The sequence below is a fragment of the Hylobates moloch genome, unplaced genomic scaffold (genome assembly GCF_009828535.3).
Source record: "Hylobates moloch isolate HMO894 unplaced genomic scaffold, HMol_V3 SCAFFOLD_19, whole genome shotgun sequence".
Classification (NCBI taxonomy): Eukaryota; Metazoa; Chordata; class Mammalia; order Primates; family Hylobatidae; genus Hylobates; species Hylobates moloch.
Window position 1 is genome coordinate 24680992 of NW_026652294.1, and position 16443 is coordinate 24697434.

Sequence of the window (16443 nt, forward strand, 5' to 3'; positions counted from 1 at the left end):
TCCTCCACTGGGAACCCCACCCAGACTCTGGGGGAGGGGAAGGATCGACATCCTTGCAGAATAGGCAGCAACCCCTTGGGCCCAGGGTCTGCTCCTCTACAAAGCAGAGGTCTGAGGGGATGAGCCCAGTAGCCGCCAGAGTCAGGAGGCAGAGAGGGCTGCCCTGGAGGGGCTGGATGGGGCCAGAGCAGTGAGAAAGCTTCATCGGAGGCCCAGGATCCCCCACCCCATCAGGAGCCCAGCACCAGCAAAGGCAGCAAGAGAGGGAAAGGGACCACTCTCAGGCACCGATGTGAGCCGAGGGTGGCGCAGGAATGCTGAGAAGACCCTCCGGCAACCCCAGTCCCACACCAAGCCCACAGGCCTCTCTTCTGGCCTCTCCTAGTTCTAGACATTTCTCTCCCCAACCTTCACCTCCGTGTCTTCACCCCTCCTCGAGACCAGCTCTACATCCAGCCACCACTTTGTTTTACCCTATCCTTCATCCTGCCCAGCCCTCACCTCCCTCCTGAGTAAAGCTCAGACCCCACACAGCTACTTCTTCACGCTCACTCCTCCCTCCCCAGCCTCCCCCTGAGCTTACTGGAGAAGCTCCTGCTGTAACTGCCAGACACGCCCACAACCCTTCCCCAGTAAATGTCCCTTGCTGCTCTCTGTGGCAACCCCTCTGCACCATTTCCTCTTCTTAAATATCCACTATGGTCCCCTCACTCTCAGCTGATAATCTTACCCCATATTTCATAGAGAAAATATACATTACATCAAATTGACTGTACCTATGCTCCCGCCCCACAGCTACAGGAGGAAGTCTCGGCTCCTATCCAGGCCACCCCTCCTCGTGTCTCTGGATGTGGTCTGCCTTCTTGAACTACAGAGGCTGGGCAGCTAAAAGCTACTCTGCCCATTTTTCTCTGTAGCAGACACAACAGACACAACTGCCTGCAAGGTGGAAGGAAGGAATGAGCCCAGGTGGTGATCAGCTCTTCTGGTCCATTTGGTGGCAGAGGGGTTTGGTCCCATCCCCTTAGCACCACAGGTGCTGAGCTCTGCTGGGAGGCAGTGGCAGTGGGTTTCTTCTGGAAGAGCCTCCTGGTGGGGTTGGGTTTCTCTTGGCTGCCACGTTCTTGGATGTGGGGACATCCTTCCTGGTTCTCCAGCCCTTCCAGAGCTTCTGTAAGATCCTAATACCCTTCAAAAAAAAAAAACCCTCTTTCTGCTTAAACTTGCCTGTGTGGATCCTGCAATCTGCAACTAAGAACCGTGAACAATACACAAAACAACAAAAAAATCTCCAGATAAATCAGATAAAAAAGATATTCAGGGCCAGGTGCAGTGGCTCACGCCTATAATCCCAGCACTCTGGGAGGCCGAGGCAGGCAGATCATGAGGTCAGGAGATCAAGACCATCCTGGCCAACATGGTGAAACCCCATCTCTGCTAAAAATACAAAAAAAAAAATAAATAAAAAATTAGCTGGGCGTGGTGGCGGGCGCCTGTAGTCCCAGGTACTCAGGAAGCTGAGGCAGGAGAATGGCGTGACCCCGGGAGGTGGAGCTTGCAGTGAGCTGAGATTGCACCACTGCGCTCCAGCCTGGGCAACAGAGTGAGAATCTGTCTCAAAAGAAAAAAAAAAGATATTCAGATCATGTCTGAATTCAGACATGAAAACAGACATGATTATGTCTGTTTCAATGGTGTCTTTTTCAGTGGCCAGGCTGCATGCTTTCTGGCCACAATACAATACAAATAGAACCTGATCATAAAAGATCCTATGTCTGGAAAATGAAAATCTCACTTCTAAATAGTTTACGGTTTAAAGAGATCCTAGGCACTATGGCAGCCTAGACATTCTAATAAGCCTCCATTCACAAAACACCCAGTTGATGGATACATATTTTTAAAAACATATATTTAAATTCATTGCAAAGTTCACAAGGAAGTACAGCAAATCATTAAGGGCCAAGGAAAGCTGCTAACCTCAAAGACGGGTGAACAAAAACCTGAAAGCCAGCTCGCAAAAGCTAATCCCGGGAGGCCAAAGTTTTGGGGATTGATGGTGCTCAGGGGTTGGGAGACTGAGGCACAGGTCTGGAGATCCTGGCATAATGAACCAGGTTACCTGATGGGCTGTATCTTCAGTGCAAGGCTGGGTGAGGAGAACCTGCATGGCTCTGAGCTCCGGGCTGGGCACAGACCTGGAGCTCATGGCCTGGAGTCTGTGAAACCATTTTGGTTTCTCCATCATGGAACCCCAAGGTGGAGGAACTGAAGCAGCGTCGGGCTGGCATCATCTTTGGCACTTGGAAGAAGCAAACCCTAATCATCTGCGTAGAAAATCATACTCGGTCCAGGCCCCTCAGGATTTCCCCCAGATTAAATTCAGCCAAATATAAGCTCTTTCATGAAATAAAAATCACTAAACACATGAAGAGGCAAGTCGCCACAAACATGAGTTGGCAAAAACAAGCTAAGACAGATTTAGACTTCAGATATTTGATATTAGCTAGAGAATATAATAAGATTATATGTAAAATAGTTAAAGAAGTAGATATGTGTATTAAAATGAATGAAAGGCAATGTATAAAATAGCTAGAGGAGTAAACACTGGTATTAAAAATCAGCAAGGAGCAAGATAATATCAGAACTGACAAGTCAGATATTTTTTCATTTAAACAAACACATAGACTTCCTTGAAATTAAAAATCATTGATAAATTTTAAACATACAATGTATAGATTAAGCAACAGATGAAACACAGTTGAGAGAGATAACGAACCTGAAGATAGAGTACAACAGTCCTTGTCAAACCTAAGCACATCAGAGCCACCTGGAGGGCTTGCTAACACGTGGTTTGGTGGGTCCTACACACACAGTTTCAGATGCAGTAGACACGTTTGGCAGAACACAAAGACACGACCTTAAAAGCAGTATCAGTGGGAGCCAGAAGATGGTGGAATGATATTTTTTAAAAACTGAGAGGAAATCACTGTCAATTTAAAATTCTCTACCCAGAAAAGTTACCTTGCAAAAATATGGTCAAATAAAGATATTTTCAGGCCGGGCATGATGGCTCACGCCTATAATCCCAGCACTTTGGGAGGCCGAGACGGGCAGATCACCTGAGGTCAGGAGTTCGAGACCAGCTTGCCCAACATGGTGAAACACCTGTCTCTACGAAAAATACAAAAATTAGCCAGGCATGGTGGTGCTTGTCTGTAATCCCAGCTACTCTGGAGGCTGAGGCAGAAGAATCGCTTGAACCTGGAGGTGGAGGTTGCAGTGGGCTGAGATCGTTGCCATTTGTAATACATGCATATAAAACATAAGTTACAGAAGGGCCAAATAGTTTTTTAAAAGTTGGAAATAGATATACCAAGCAAATATTAAATTTACAAAAACTGGGGTAGTTATACTAATATCATATAAAATAGACTTTAGGCCACAAATTATTTTCCAGGCATAAAGAGGGCTATTAGATAATGATTAAAGGGTCAATTCAAGGCCGGGTGCAGTAGCTAACACCTGTAATCCCAGCACTTTGGGAAGTTGAGGCGGGCAGATCACTTGAGGTCAGGAGTTTGAGGCCAGCCTGGCCAACACAGTGAAACCGTGCCTCTACTAAAATACAAAAATTAGCTGGGCATGGTGGCATGTGCCTGTAATCCCAGCTACTTGGGAGGCTGAGGCAGGAGAATTGCTTGAACCCGGGAGGTAGAGGTTGCAGTAAGCCAAGATCAAGCCACTGCACCCCAGTCTGGGTGACAGAGTGAGACTCCATCTCAAAGAAAAAAAAAAAAAAAAAAGGTCAACGCAGTAGGAGGCTATAAGAGTTCTGAATATGCATACGTTTTTAATTTAAAAAAGAACGAACCTTGAACACACATATATATATTATAATAAAAATGGACAGAATAATAAGAAATGGATACATCTACTGTTACAGTGAGTGATTTCAACATACCTCTTAGTGATAGATGGGCCAAAGAGACAAAAAGGACAACGAGTTTTTGAAGGGCATAAATAACAAGCTTTTACTCAGTGTATGTGGAACCCTTCACTCAGCCACTGGAGGCTGTGCATACTATCCATCCACAAAGGGAACATTTATAAAAAAAAGACCACACATCAGAACTCAAAATATTTCTAAGAACTGATGTCAGATTATATTTTCTGATTAAAATGGAGTTAATTGGTAAATTAATAACTTTAAACATCCATGTATTTGGAAACAAAAGAGAGCACTTTTAAATGTTTTATGGATCAAAGAAGGAATCAAAATGGAAATAAAAACTATGGAGAACTGAATTATAATTTTAAAACTACATATCAAAACTTGGATGCAGCTAAAGTGGTAATTAGAAGGAAATATATACTTTTAAATGCTCATTAAGAAAAGAAGAACAGCTGAAATCAGAAAGCTTTGTCTAACTTAAACTAAAGCAGAAGGAATAATAAAGATAAGAGCAGAAATTAATAGAAAATTAATATCAACTAAACGAAAAGTTGATAATTTGAAGAGACTAACAAAATAGGCAAATTCTGGCAAGATTAAGCCAGGAGAAAAAGAATATTAGAAAGAAAAAATAAGGCATAACTATAGATTCAGCAGAGATTAAAAAGATAACAAGACACTATTAATAATTTTATGCTAATAAATTTGAAAACTTGGAGAAAAATGGACAGAGTCCTGTAGAAAAGATAAGTCACCCAAACTGATAAAATGAAGATAGCCTGAATGGCTTTATAATCCTGAAAGAAAATTAGCAGTTAAAAAAATCTTCCCATAAAGCAAATGCTGGGCCTTGGTGGCTTTACAAGCATTTCTACTCAATGTTCAATAAATGGACAGCTCCAATCTTACCCAAATTATTCTGGAAAAACAGAAAAAGGGGATTAACTAAAAATGCCATCTCCAAACCTAGTGTAATATTGATACCAAAGCCAGACAAGACAGTATGAGAAAAGAAAATTCATGAATGCAAATTATACAATAAAAACTTGCTAACTGAATCCTGTACTGCAAAATCACTTTTAATACCTCATGAGCAAGTTTGGCATATACCAGGAATTCAAGTTTAGTTTAACATTAGAAAGTCCGTTAATGTAATTTGCTATATTGAGAAATTGAACCCAAAAAACTACTTGTGTATCTCAATAGATACAGGAGAAGCATTGGATAAAATTCAACATCTATTCATGGTAAACAGCTCTTAGCCAAATAGGAATAAAAGGGAACTTTTATACTTGATAAAGAATATCTACAAAAATGGCTTGAGAAAACATATTGAAGCTTGAAATTTTGGAAGCATTTCTGTTAAAATCGAGGACAAAACATCTTTTAGCTATCTATCACAGTTTCTATTCAACATGGAGCTGTAGGTTCTAGACACTGCTATAAGGCAAGAAAAAGAAATGGAAGTATGGAGATCAGAAAAGAAGCTCTGACTGCCATAATTCACAAATATTATTTGAGTGTATTATTTACACTCAAAAGAATCTGACACATTATTAGAATTAATAAGAGGATTTAGCAAGGTAGCTACACTAGTAACAAACAGAAAGTGTAACTTAGGAAAATACCGCTGGAAACATTTTATCATAATAAAAATATAAGGAACTTAAGGACACAAAATACCGCTAGGCAGAAAATTATAGAACTAAATTAAAGACAAACTTTTTTAAAAACTAAATTAATAGAAAACCTATTTTGAGAGAGAGAGACACTATGCTGGCACGTTGGGAGGCTCACTATCGAGAAGATATTATTTCTCCCCATAGAGATACAATGATTTAATGCAATTCCAATACAAATTTCAGCGGAGTTCTTTGTGGAAATTTACCAGACAATGCTAACGTTTCCATGGTAAGCCAGGGCTAAGATGAAGGCAGACACTCCTGAGGAAGAGGAACTGGGTGGGGGTCTTGCCCTGACCAACATCAAGACACTTAAAGCTAAAGTAACTTAGACACAGAGGTATCAATTCAAGGACAGGGGGGAAAGGAAAGAGCAATGGAACAGAATGGAGTCCAGAAAGAAGCCCCACGTCTATGTGGGAACAAGGTACCCGACGGCCTGGGTGTTGCAAGTCAGTGAGGAACTCACAGAATTCAAAAAATGGTGTTGGGAAAACTGTCCGTCCATACAAAAACAATTGTAGATCTGTACCTTCTACAAATGAAAAAAATTTATCTCAGGTGTATTAAAACATAAAGTGAAAATTTAAAAACCTGTAGTAGAGGATATAGGTTAATTTTTTTCTTTGAGACGGAGTCTCACTGTCAACCAGGCTGGAGTGCAGTGGTGCATTCTCAGCTCACTGCAGCCTCTGCCTTCCTGGTTCAAGCGATTCTCCTGCCTCAGCCTCCTGAGTAGCTGGAATTGTAGGCATGCACCACCATGCCCGGCTAATTTTTGTATTTTCAGTAGAGACAGGGTTTCGCCATGTTGGCAAGGCTGGTCTTGAACTGACCTCAGATGATTTGCCCGCCTCAGCCTTCCAAAGTGCTGGGATTACAGGTGTGAGCCATCGTGCCCAGCCAGGTTAATACTTTTGTTACCGTGGGATAGGTAAGGATCTCTTGGTTACATGAATTCAACTAATGTGGTGTTTTTTTCTTTCATCAAAGGACGCACATACACAGTGACAAAGGACGCACATACACGGTGACAAAGGACGCACATACACGGTGACAAAGGACGCACATACACAGTGACAAAGGACGCACATACACGGTGACAAAGGACGCAGATACACGGTGACAAAGGACGCACATACACAGTGACAAAGGACGCACATACACAGTGACAAAGGATCCAGGCCTCAGATGGCTCCAGGTTCTTCTCCCACGTGATCAGTGGCTGCTCAGTTGCTTTTTCTGGTTTCTCCCCATCTCCTTGACTTCCCAACACCAGGAAGACGCAGAACTCAGCCCTCTCCCAGCTGCACCTCTGCCAGCTCAGGCCACTCTCCACGCATGGGACCTCCAGGGGCCTCTCCTCTGGGCTCCAGCCCTGGCCACCCACTGCCCGCTCCACATCGTCCCTTGCACACCCAGCTCTGGTGCTCTCAATCCATCAGGCCCGATGCCAATTCCATCCTCACTTCTTCTGGCCTGCCTCTTCTCTCTGGCCAGTTTCTCATCTTTGCTCCCCCTTTCTCTTCCACACCCCACAGCACGAGCACATTCTGTGGGCTCCAACTCTGAGACATTCATGATTCCATCTCTCCGGATCACTTCCCTTGCCTGGGATCACAGCCCAGTCACCCCTTGGGTCTGCTCTCCCTGCGCGCTCTGCCCTCGTCTCACCTCCAGGCCACAGTTCACATAGCAGCCAGAGTGATGCTGTTTAGAGCTGACGTCAATCGCCCTGACAGACAGCCCTTGTGCTCAGGGCCCCAAACCCCTCTTGTCATTGTGAATAAAAGAGAGTACCCTCCTCGGGCTCACAGCCTACCTGGTCCAGCTCCCTGCTCTGACCCCAGCCCACACTGCCTGCCCCCTCCACAGCGCTGGTTTCTTATTCCTCAGACTCCTTCCACGTCACCTGGCCATGCACAATCCTTCTGCCCAGGAACCTCTGCTCCCAACGTCCCCCTACCTGGCCGCCAGGTCTCTACCCCTGCATGTCACCTTCTCAGGGTGCCTTCCCTGACAACCCTACTCACAAGTGCACCCCTCCCTAGCTCGCTATCCCCTCGCCCTTTCCTGCTTATTTCCCCTGTGGCATGTATGACCCTAAACACACCAGGCATTTCACTATTTTGTCACCTGTGTGAATATCCCTGGAAGAATGGAGGCTCCACAAGGAAAAGGTTTGTCCGTGTGCAGCTGGCAGCAGCTTGAACCAGCACACGCACGCCTCCTGCTTCCCGTGTTCCCTCTGCCTGCGCTGCTGTCTCCTGTCTCCTCTTAGAGACAACTCCCACAGACCCAACACCCTGGCCTCAGGGAAACCCACCCAGCCCTTCCGTCAGGGCCAGGCCCCTGCTACGCCCTCTCAGTCTACTGCACGCCCCTTCAGAGCAGGGAGCAGCGCATCAGGACCTCAGGAACGCACACCTGGCATTTGGCGTGTCTCCTCCTCCCTGGCTGTGAACTCAAAGGAGGCAAGGAGCAAACCCGCCGCGGTGCCCCAGGGCCCAGCATCACCACCCTGTGCGCCATGGGCCTCCCAAACCTGTATGCGTGCTGCCTTTGCGCGCTGTCTGCGTCATCAAGACAGACGTCATGCGCCTAAGAACGTGCACGAGTGTCCCAGGGGGCTTGGCTGGATGATGGAGACTTAAGGTCAGGGAGTCAAGGAGTGAGGGTGAGAGGGGCAACGTGGGGGTGTGGTCAGGAAATGCTTTGCTCTGCATGGAGTCAGGAAGGAGGAGTAGGCATTGAAAGACACGGGCAGGGGCCAGCAGAAGCAGCAGCAAGCTGAGGTGGGGAAGGCTGAAGTTCAGCCTGGGTAGAGCGTAGGGCACCTGGAGGAGCCTGGGGGGTACTGTGCATCCCCACTTCACAGAGGGGGACACAAGCTCAGAGAGGCTGGGTACCTCCTCCAGGGTCACACAGCTGGATGAGAGCAGAAGCAGGACTGAAACCTAAGTCCACCTGCCTGAAGGATTTTGTTTCCTGTGAGCATCATTCTCACTTCCTAGGGGTGTCTGTTTTAGAAATACCATGTCTAAAATGTTCAGAAGGCCGGGCACGGTGGCTCATGCCTGTCATCCCAACATTTTGGGAGGCCGAGGCGGATGGATCACCTAAGATCAGGAGTTCAAGACCAGCCTAACCAATAGGGTGAAACCCTGTCTCTACTAAAAATACAAACATTAGTTGGGTGTGGTGGCGGGCACCTGTAGTCCCAGTTACTCGAGAGGCTGAGACAGGAGAATTGCTTGAACCCGAGAGGCAGAGGTTGCAGTGAGTCGAGTTTGCACCACTGCTCTCCAACCTGCACGACACAGTGAGACTCTGTCTCAAAAAAAAAAAAAAGTTCAGAAACATTTAGCAGTTCCTTTCCCTAATACATCTGCATATTAAAAGTCCTCAAGCAATCACTGTGGGCTGATCTAAATTGCATTGCAAAAAGAGGCCCCTGCTGTGGGTCTATTGTCTTAAGCAATACCCAAGCAGACCCAGTTCCGACCGCCTTTTATCACACGCTTTCTGCAGAGCCACTAAGACCCATCCGTTTCCAACTCATGTGCTCTGCAAGTTGATCTCCTTTCCCGAAAGGTTAATTGCACCAAAGGGTTTCAAAAGATGTGTCACTTCCCTCACATACAGAGCTTGATAAATCAAGAAAGCTGGCCCCTCACGTTCGTGACTGTTGGATTTTTTTAAAGTAGGAGATAAGTTTTTATAATGTAGATAAACCAAGTCACGAAATATGGAGTTAAGTGTAATTTAATATGGTTGAACTGTCCTGGCGTCTTCTGTGAGCTCTTTCAAATAATGGGTCTAGACATGTTAGGAGTACAAATGACCCCCATGTCACACTTTACCAGGAACCTCACCTTTGACCAAGAAGGTCCCCAGCAAAGTAACTCATGCAAGGAGGAAATGCCTGGAGCTCTGGGCTTTTGCTGTTGATCAGCCCATCCAGGAGCATTTGCCCCAAGTATAACACAATCTCTGCTAATCATCCCCCAACGTATTAGACTGGTGCAAAAGTAATTACGGTCTTTACTTTCAATGGCAAAGACTGCAGTTACTTTAGCACCAACCTAATATTCATGCCAGAGTTTGAGGTTCTTGATGAGGACTGTATTGGAGACATGTCAGCTTATTTTTGTTCTTTAATTTTTTCCGTCAACTTTTATTTTAGTTTCAAGGGTACATGTGCAGGTTTGTTCCATAGGTACATGTGTGGCATGGCGTTTGCTGCACAGATCATCCCATCACCTAGGTATGAAGCCCAGCACCCATTAGCTATTCTTCCTGATGGTCTCCCTCCTCCCGGACCTCAACAGGCCCCAGTGTGTGTTGTTCCCCCATGTGTTCATGTGTTCTCATCATTCAGCTCCCACTTACAAGTGAGAACATGCAGTGTTTGGTTTTCTGTTCCTATGTTAGTTTGCTGAGGATAATGGCTTCTAACTCCATCCACGTCCCTTGTTCCTTTTTTTTTTTTGAGACAGAGTCTTGCTCTTTTGCCCAGGCTGGAGTGCAGTGGTGCTATCTCAGCTCACTGCAACCTCTGCCTCCCGGGTTTACGCGATTCTCCTGCCTCAGCCTCCTGAGCAGCTGGAACTACAGATGCATGCCACTGGGCCCAGCTAATTTTTTTGTATTTTTAGTAGAGACTGGGTTTCACCATATTGGCCAGGCTGGTCTTGAACTCCTGACCTCGTGATCTGCCCGCCTCAGCCTCCCAAAATGCTGGGATTACAGGCATGAACCGCTGTGCCTGGCCTCTCATTCCTTTTTATGGCTGCATAGTATTCCATGGTGTAGATGTACCACATTTTCTTTATCCAGCCTATCACTGATGGGCATTTAGGTTTTTTCCTTGTCTTTGCTATTGTGAAAAAGCAATGTACATACGTGTGTGTATCTTTATAATAGAATGATTTATATTCCTTGGGGTATATATCCAGTAATGGGATGGCTTGGTCAATGGTATTACTGCCTCTAGGTCTTTGAGAAATCACCACAGTGTCATCCACAATGGCTAAACTAACTGACACTCCCAACTTCTACCAACAGTGTAGAAGCATTCCTTTTTCTCTGTAACCTCACCAGCATCTGTTGTTTTTTGACTTTTAAATAGTAGCCATTCTGACTGGCGTGAGATGGTACCTCATTGTGGTTTTAATTTGCATTTCTCTAATGCTCAGTGATATTGAGCTTTTTTTCATATTTTTGTTGGCTGCATGTAAGAGACATGTCAGCTTATTTTTAGAAAGCCGCATTTAAAAATAAGTGCTTAATTTGGCTGGGGAAGGGGCTTGATGTGCTGAGGATGGTGAAGTTTTCTTAGTGGACAATTAAAATCGAATTCTCTGTGATGAATGCCAGATATGTCAGCATGTCATTAATTTCTGTCTATAATTAGAGTAAAATTTTACGCATTTAGGTGAAATAAAAAAATCTTCATTAGTAAAACCTTGATTACTTGGCCCCATAGAATAATAAATGCAACTGTATTAATTTCAAAGGCTTATTTTCATTTATGCTAAGAGGAGTATTTGCAAATACAGATCTTGCTCGGCTTTGATGTACGATGGGGCAGGATCATTTGGAAACAGCATTTAATTTTGCTTAGCAAAAATGATCACACCAAAATGCCTGAGAAAGGTGATATTTTAGGAACGTTAAACCTGATAGTCACATTCTTGATGTCTTTACATAATGCATTCTTGGGGCAGTGAGTTCAGAGCTGTGAGTAGAGCCAGGGGTGACTGCGATGATCACGCTTCCCTATGAATACTTCCAAGGCTTTACCCTGCAACTCTGACAAAATGAGACAAGAGGTTGTAAAGGCCCAGTTTTGGAGGCGAAAGAGTGACATTTCCACGCAGTGTCTGCAGGGAACTCCCTGGTCTGAGACTGAGCAGAACCAGGAGGAAGGAGGGAGGCAGCGTTGCTTTGTTAAGTATTTGGGGATCTTATGTTTTAATCTGAATTATTCTCTGGGAATGGGACATTGATGCATTTGAGAACTAGAGAGGGCTTGTAGCTGTGCATTTTCTGAGTGAAGGGAAATCTACTTCTGTAACTGGATCGGTGGTGCTCTGTGTTACTTGGCTGATCAGCCACGGGGCTGCTGAGGACGGTGAAGGGCCAGGGAATATGGATGCTGTCCATTCAGCAGCACGTACTGAGCACCCACTCAGTGCCCTGCACTGCTTTGGCATTTAGGGCACAGCGAGGAACAAAGCAACCTGGGGCACTACTCCCCTGGTGCTGGTGTTCAGTGTGACAATGGACGGGAGGCAGGCTGGGCAAGTGCTCTCCTTCCTCCCACAGCTGCCATGGCAAGGCAGACTCTGAGGACGCCATCCCACTGGGAGGTGCTTTTGGCCTTGGAAGGCCATGAAGGGCCAAAGAGGCCCAGGGGGGCAGGTTGTTGGAGCCTTTGAGCCACAGAAGAGCTCAGTCCAGTCCTCAGGGGAGGAGGCTGGGAAGAACCTCCTTCTGGGGATTCTGTGATAGGGAGGAGGATCTTAGGGAGGCAGGGCCTGTGTCCAGCCTGTGCAGAGTGGAGAGCCCCGCCAAGGGTGGCACGTACCCAGCATGCTTACAGCAGCAGCCCGGAGCATCCCACACTGCCAGCGGCAGCACCAGGTAGTAGCAAGGTGAAGGCAGGTTGGGGTGGCGGGAGGAGCACCAGCCTCCCGCCAGGTCTGTGACCCTCCAGGCATGGGGACAGACTGCCCACCCTCTTTGGACCATGTGGAGTCCTAATTAGGGGAAAGGAATCAGGCTGGTGGGAACAGGGGAAAGCAAAATGAAAAAGCAGATAAGCCACTAAGTCTGCCTTTGTTCACGGTCCAGAACACGTAGTCCTCCTGCACAAATAACAACCTTCCTGCGCCCAGCTATCACCAGACCCCCGGCTCATAGAAAAATGCAAGGTAGCTCACTGCAACCTTGGTGTTTCCAGTACTGCACAAAGCCTTCTTCAGCACCCAGCACAAGCACCATCCTATAAAATCTCCAGCAAACCTTTGTCTCTTTGCAGTCAGCTTTTCTCTTGCTGACTTGCCCCTTGTGCCCTTGCAACATATTTTCATACTTTTTCTAACACATCTGCCTTTTTTACCTACAACTGTCTTGATACATTCTTTTTACTGCCCACGCAACACTGGCCCCAGATAGTTGCTGCCCATAACAGACCCAGACCACATTACCTCTGGGATGCTCCAGGGAAGGGAGAAGGAGTGTGGGAGCTGAAGCAGAGTTAAATTTGATTTTAAAGGCAACAGTGACATTATTTGTACCCTGATGAAAATGGTGTAATTCATAGTTGTTACATAAACAGAAGGCTCCTATGAACCTTCAGGAAGATTGAAAAAATAACAAAACTGCAAGCATTTTAAAAATACAGAACAGTCTTAAACTCTGTACATCCTGGCCAGGGACCGGGCTGACACTCAGCCGACGGCGTGCAGGGTGAGGACTGACTTGTGTTTCTTACCTGTTCGTCCGTCAGGATTTGGACATGGCGATTACAAATGGCCCTAAACTCCTCTCCGGAGATGGTGTTCGTTTTCATGGTGTCAAAATTCTCAAACTCCTGGGTGATGGCATGGTAACGGGAAGTCACTGCTTTGTGGAGGCGAGCCAGGATGTCTCTGTCGGCCATAGCCTTGGCAGAGGTAGGCGGCGGGCCTTTGGGCATTTTCTGAGCCCACTCATCAGCTGTCTGGACAAAACAGAATGGAAATTGACCCATGTGAGAAATAATCAACACCTCTTGCTCTGGGCTGCTCACCCAGGGCAAGTCGCAGGGAGACCCAGCATGGTGGGGAGGAGAGGCCAGAAGACAGCTACAGCCTGGAGGTGGGTTCAGGCAGCCTCCAGCCCCAGGTCAGGCCCTGCTGATTAGAAGCCTGGGTTTAAGGATCCAGTGAGTTCCCCATGGGGCAGAGCAGTGGCCCTGGAAGGCTGGGCGGCCAGCACGGAGCCCAGCCCTGGGGAGAGCACACTGTTTACTCTCATCTATTCACGCCTTCAGTCTGTCTTTGGGTTCGATTAACAAACACAGTGCGAGCCTTCCCTGAGAGGCCAGGGAATGAACAGGGATTCGCACCCACATGTTTTCATTTCAGGACGCCAGTTTAGTTGATTACTCACAGTGGTCAAAATCTGAAAGGGGGGTTTTGATGACTGTTGTGCCATTAGACTACAGCTAAATGTTCCTTGAAGCCTGAAACTCTGTGAGACCCACAGGGCCTTAATTATGGGGAATTAAGTGCAGTGGCATCTGCTAAAGGCGACCTCCCAACAGTGGGCACAGGTCCCAGGCTTGGGTTAGCACTCTACCCCACTCCTTGGGCACTGGAAGTCTGGGGGTTGGGGCGTGGTTCAGGTCCTCATGACACTGTCCGTGGTGCTAAGGAGTCCGGAGGAGGGATGTGCACCTAGCCAGGGCTCAGAGATTTCCTGGGAGGAGGAAGAATTGGCTGTGGAGAAAGAGGGACAGCAGAAGGATTCTTTTACTGATATGCTGGCAAGAGGGCTTGTGGCCAGCTGAGCTGGGAGGGGCCCGCAGAGGGCGGCATCCCACCTTCAGCATCTGTGGATGCTCACTGTGGCAGACACACATGACAGAGGGAAGAGCCAGCAAGGGAAGTTACTCAGTGAGCAGCAGCGGATGATGACAATTGCAAGGGGCCTTATCCTGGGGCCAGTCAGGAGGAGGCACTGGGGAGACCGGGCTCCACGTTGAAGTCAGGCTTGGGAAACGGGCCCAGGGGATGATGCGAGTGGGGCAGCAGTCTTGAGCCTCCTGCAAAGAGGCAGGGGTCAGGGATGGGGGGAAATGGGCAGGGCCTGGGAAGCAGCTGTGACATGCATCTACTTGCTGCAATCAGAGAAAGGCTCCCAAAGCCAGGCCTGTGGCTGCTGCATCAACAGGGCAGCTCGTGGAGCATGCTGACCTCGAAGGGGTGGGGCTAGAAGACAGGCGTAGGGGTCGGGAACAGGTGAGATTCCCAAGGTGACCACACAAGAAAGCTGTTCCTGTACCTGGGTATATTCTGAGATATACTGGGTTTCCCCACATCAAAACCCACCATGGCTGTTAGCTTTGATACCAGCTCCTACCGTGCACCTCAGTGCCATGCAAAGGGTTTCACCAGAGTATCACTTCGAACTCCTCAATTCCTATTAAAACTTGGTCATGTTTTATTTTAAGCAGCTCCACAGCAATGTATATGTTAGATGTTACTGTGCTTTATGACAGAGACGTCTGCATAATGTATAAAGTCTTTCTTACTTTCTGAAATTGTACCAAATACAGGATGCTGCTGGGAATGTCCTCAGAAATCCGAAGCTACACACGTACACTCAAGCCAAAGACCACCACATCCTCCACCACGCAAAGGCTAACGGAGCTTTTATACATCTTCATTTGGAGCCATTTGCATAGTCAATGAATGTCTTTTTTATTTTAGAAAATAAAAGTGATATTGCTGATGCATTTTGAGTATCTTTAGGATTCAAACAGTTGCAAATGCACTTCTCAGATCCAAATACATGAGCAGGTCCCTAAGTGATGTTGGCATCAACAGAGTAGAGGAGCCTCTTCTGGACATAGAGCCATACCTCTCAGTCCATCCTTATGGTTTCAGACCTTCAGGGCCTGAGGAGGACAGGGCCTCACATAAACATTACTGGAAGGAACACAGGTGGATGGAGCCCAGCATGGGAAGATGGGAGTCCTGGAGCTGAGTCTAGACTCTGCCCCTACCTGGCTGTGTGCCCCTCCAATAAGTTGCTTACCCACTTTTTGCTTCGGTTTCCTCATCTATCCAGGAGGAATAAGGGCTCACCTGAGATGATGTATGTGAATGTTCTCTGAAAGTATTAAAGCATGAAACTAACTGGAAATACTATGAGTCTAACAAGAGATATGGAAGAATTCTAACAAAGTATTATGTGCAATCTTAGGTTAATATGCTCTAAACTTCAGAGGAAATTGGACAGTTTTCTAGCAAAATTCAATTTAATTGAATTAGCAAATAAAGATTCAATTTAAATTGAATTAGAAAAGAAAGTATTTAAAGTATTAGAAAAGCCTGAATAGACAGGTAACCACAAAAGAAATGAAAAAGGCTGTTAAAAGATCTACCACCTATCATTAAAAAGGTATTAAGCCCAGATGATTTTAAAGGCAAGCTGTATGGAACCCTTAAGGGATAGATAATTTTTACATTAGTCCAAATATTCCAGAACACAGAAAGAATCATATTCCAATTATTGTATATTACACAAATACCAAAATATGATAAAGAAAACATGTCAAAAGAAAAAATAAAAGTCAATCTAGTTACGGCCATTAGTACAAAAATTCTAAAATAAAATATTAGAAATATTGAGCACCACATTTAAAAATGACACACCAAGATCAACTACGGTTTATTTCATGGACAAGAATGCAAGAATTGGCAAATCTTTCAATTCCTTACTTTAGTGACGGCCACATGTCAACAGATAGCAGAGGCATTTGACAAAATTCAGCAGCTATTCCTGATAAAATGGTATAAAATAGAAATAGAATGGGATGGATAAACTATATAGAAATAAAACATTGTAAACATGAATATTAATCAAAAATTATCTGGAAAGATTATATTAAATGGATGAACTACTAAAGCATTAAAATCAGGAACAAAATAAGCATGCTTTCACTTCTTCTATTCACATTTTTAGAGGTTCTAGCTTTTGAAATAAGACAAGAAAATAAAATCAACATGTAAATGTTGAAAACTGGTGTCATTA

At 45.8% G+C, this 16443-nt stretch overlaps 1 protein-coding gene across 11 annotated transcripts in view; it reads right to left on the reverse strand.

Moving 5' to 3' along the window:
* The window catches only part of EFCAB6 (EF-hand calcium binding domain 6), a 296553-nt gene that overhangs the window by 14669 nt on the left and 265441 nt on the right, over positions 1-16443 (reverse strand). For all 11 annotated transcript variants that reach the window (XM_058431306.1, XM_058431310.1, XM_032138757.2 and 8 more), the window contains one exon: positions 13136-13363. In XM_058431306.1, the coding sequence (XP_058287289.1) occupies positions 13136-13363 (228 nt within the window). The remainder of the gene's footprint in view (positions 1-13135; positions 13364-16443) is intronic.